At 39.0% G+C, this 3,922-nt stretch overlaps 1 protein-coding gene across 1 annotated transcript in view; it reads left to right on the top strand.

Annotated features, from left to right (window-relative positions):
• The first annotated feature begins 1,351 nt into the window (after positions 1 to 1,351).
• The window catches only part of PPIC (peptidylprolyl isomerase C), a 7,684-nt gene continuing 5,113 nt past the window's right edge, over positions 1,352 to 3,922 (top strand). Inside the window, 1 exon segment of the mRNA XM_010726252.3 lies at positions 1,352 to 1,453. Within this exon segment, the coding sequence (XP_010724554.2) occupies positions 1,352 to 1,453 (102 nt within the window).

The raw sequence follows: 3,922 nt of genomic DNA, 5'->3' as shown, positions 1-3,922 counted from the left end.
AAAAAAAAAAATTATTCAGTATTATTTAACAATAGCTAAAAGTCTCGAAAGCAAATGGCAAATTTGGATCAATTCTTTACCGCAGTCATGAGACAGAACATTGTTTCACAACTTTCTGAACTTCTCATTCAGATTTTAAAGGATTCCTCCTCTTTTCTCTTTAGAGCCCAGAACTGCAAACCGCATCTCCTGAATTTCACCTTTGGGCACTACTGGACTAGAAATAATCACAGCGTTCACAGACACAGGGACTGATTTACGAGTGGTCCTGTGTGGATCCAATAGCTGGACTCCACGATCTCGTGGGTCCCTATTGTAATTAATGGAGCTCATTGACAAAGGCTCATCCTTCTAACACTCCTGTACTGATGTTCAGGTGTAAGTACTTCCACAGAGTGAGACCACAGCCAAAGTCAAATGATGTGCAAAAGTGTCTGGAGCACTGGAATGTTTATTCTAAGTAATAATCAGAGAGAAAAAAAAATCACCATAATTCTGAGATGCTATTAAGTTTTAACTCTGTTACTTTGAAAACAAGAAAACTGCACACCTTCTTACAGCTAGACATTACTGCTACAGCATCTCTCTCTCTTTTTTTTCCCCTAAAGAATTTTAAGCAACTGCAGGCTGCATGTAGAACAGACTCAAATGAATGACTATGTGTTAAATGCTCACTCCAGTGAGATGTGTAATTATAGATAGCTATGCTATCCTGTAAACAAATGGGCTCAAAGCAAAACCAGTTCTGGCTCCAGCTGTAATATTTTGAAAACACGTTGCCAGTTATCACCTAAATAAATGCTTTGACCATTAGAGTGGAAAGGATGACACTTCAAATTGTGCTTGGATACAGAATTTAAAAAGCTTAAAAACTATTCACCGAAAGGAAGACACTTATCTAGAGCATAGGACACATTTATTTTGCATAAGTGCACCGGATGACAGGAGAAGTCTAAGCCATTTTACAAGTGATTTAATAGAAGAGACGGCAGACACGATACACTCAATTTTTCTGAAGTTACATAAAGGAAAAGACAAAAAAAAAATACAAACAAAACTCCCCATAAACTTATTTCTTCATTATTCATGAAGACCATATATAGTGACTTACAGTTCGTGGACCTTAAACTGCTGTCTTTTAACTGTGGTCTCTTAGAACTATACACCACCACCACTGCCCTGATACTTTACTGCTTTTAACTTTATTATAACACAGACAATGCGTAAGATGAAGTGGTGTCATTTCTTAAGTCTTTATGGGATTAAAGCTTGGCTTTAAATATATGGCTCCACCATATATATTTAATATATATTTAATATATATAATAACATATATAATATGTGTATATTGATGGCTCTACATCAGAACTCAAGAGAAGTACTGCAGTGGATTTCCAAAACAATACGGACCGAGACTGAGGCTTGTAATGATGACACACGTCCAGTCATTCAGGTCTGAGAATCACAAACCCATTTCAAAGCAAGGAAATAAAGATAAAAGCTCAGCTGCAGCAGCCTTACAGAACACAATACTTACTTCAAGTTTCATTCTGGCAACTGTCAAGCAGTTAACGTTGATGAAAGTGCGTACAGACCCATAAAACATTATTATTATGTATGTCATGCCCAGAATTCTTTTTACCTGTATAACATGATATACTAGAGCAGTTTGGATATGAAATATTTCTGTATCACTGCAATAAATCATAGCACACTAAAATGCCATACAGCTGAAAGGAAGTGCTGGAATTACTGCCAATGCTCATACCACCAGAAATCAGAAAGTGTCAGATGCTAAACGCTTAATATATCTTTCTTCTGTACACATTTTAAACTGTAAAAACTCTCTCAGAAGCAATGAAACACCTCATTACAAATACTATTACTGAAATGGGAGGCTGTCAGGCAGTAGCCATTTATTCTCTTAAAGGCTTGATTACTGTAGAAGACAACAGACTCCAAAACAACGCACATCTGCTAGCACTGCACTGCAAAATGCCGTGAGAACCATGTTACAAACATAAGACAGTTTTAAAACATTCTTTCAACAGATGATCCACTTTTTTTGTCACAATATCCTTGTGCCATTTATCTATTAAAAACAAACAAAAAAAGGCAATGCACTTATTCCTAACTTCTACTCAGATTTTTTAAGGATAAAGGTAACACTGCAATTAACAGCTACACAGCCAGGTAACACCTGCTCTAATATTTGAACCATGTGAACTGGGCTTCTTAGTGTACTGAAAAGTCAACCAAAGGAAGAAATGGCAGTGCCCTTCCAGTTAGCTCTACCAGAGAGGTGAACAAAATCCTCCCAAGCTAGGGAGGATGGAACGGAAAAGAAGTCTTCTGCTGTTGATTTTTCCTTGTACACACCTTTTTTTTGTACACAGAAACTGTGCCTGTGCAAATCCACCAGGAGTTCAGCATAGCTCTCAGCAGACCGTACTGGGTGCTTGAGAAAAAGTATCCCAAATCTTCACGATGGCTGTGAATAACTAAGGCAGAAAAACAAAGAAATCATAACAAATGTTACATATTATTTCCCAGTTAAGCTGGACTATCAGCACAGTTCACTCAGTGGGGATCTACAAAGACTGAGTCCAACTGCCCAACCACTTCAAGGCCAGTAGAAGTTAAGAGTATACTGAGGAGGCCATTGCCCAAAGGGCTCCTGAGCACCCATGGGACACCAACCACTTTTCTGGGAAGACTATTCCATTGTTTGGCCACCCACCCTCACAATAAAGGAATTTATCCTAATGCTGAGTGCAAACCTCCTCTGGTGGCCCTGCACATAGCAGGGGGTTGAATCCAGATGATCATTGTGGTCCTTTTCAGCTCAGGCCATTCTATGATTCTATGGTTCTGAGGGGAGGCTTCCTTAGTTTTATTCTAAAGTTTGGTTTTTTTTTTATTTCCAGTTCCTACAAACCATACTGTTTGTCAGAACTTGTGTCTATCTACACAATCACATCAGATTCCTAAAAACAGGCATGGCATTTTGCCTCAGAAAAAGGTTATCCATGTGAAATTGAGTTTTTATTGAACATATTAAGTTTCTGCCTCTTTTGGACATTTCCTGTTTAAGTGCTATTTTATCTTTTTCCAAAAATTATTTAGCATCACCAACATGCATAAACTTTATAAGATACCGTAAGCCAGACACAGTCTCATCTTGTTTGCAAGTCTCTTCTATGCTATGAAACACTCATTCTTATCACCCCACACACCAGCATTATACACAGAAAAAATATTTACACCTCAAAAACAGCAACACTGTCCATGCAAAGACCAGCACTTTTATTGAGTAAAATGGAACTCCGCATGGTGCTCTGGACAGCTTTATTTAGCACACCTACATGGAGTTAGCCCCTCTATCTCAGAACTATTAGATGAGCCCGCTAGCCAACCATGTCCTCTTGGTTGTCTTTCCCTTGCTTGCTCCTCGCCATCTGAATCAGCCTACTGTGACTAAACAGGTCTAGGAAAACAAATTCTCAGCAGCTAATACCTTTCCTCTTTCTGACTGTACCCTCCATATGACTCACTTGCATCTGGACTATCAGAAATACCATGTCTCATGTAGGTCTCTTCCCCAAAACCAAAACATTCTGCCTTCAGAATACTGAAGGCTATTAACACGCACTCCATGTGCTCTAAGAGGAACCTTCTTCCATTCTCTTTGTACATCTCTGAACATGCCATGGTTTGCAGCAACTTTTCATTGTCTAAACAGACAGCTTTAGAGCAGATAAAGTCCAAAATAGATAATATGGGTGGATTGCATTGATGAAGAGGGAGGTTCTCACCTCCCGAATTTTGCACAGGCCTTGACATGCACATGTTGAATCCCTAAGCAGAAAATATGATCCAGGCCAGGCTGGATGTGGCTCTGGGCAGCCTGGTCTGGTGGTTG

The sequence above is a fragment of the Meleagris gallopavo genome, chromosome Z (genome assembly GCF_000146605.3).
Source record: "Meleagris gallopavo isolate NT-WF06-2002-E0010 breed Aviagen turkey brand Nicholas breeding stock chromosome Z, Turkey_5.1, whole genome shotgun sequence".
Classification (NCBI taxonomy): domain Eukaryota; kingdom Metazoa; phylum Chordata; class Aves; order Galliformes; family Phasianidae; genus Meleagris; species Meleagris gallopavo.
Note: the sequence above shows the minus strand (reverse complement) of the source record. Positions and strands in the feature narration are given on the sequence as shown.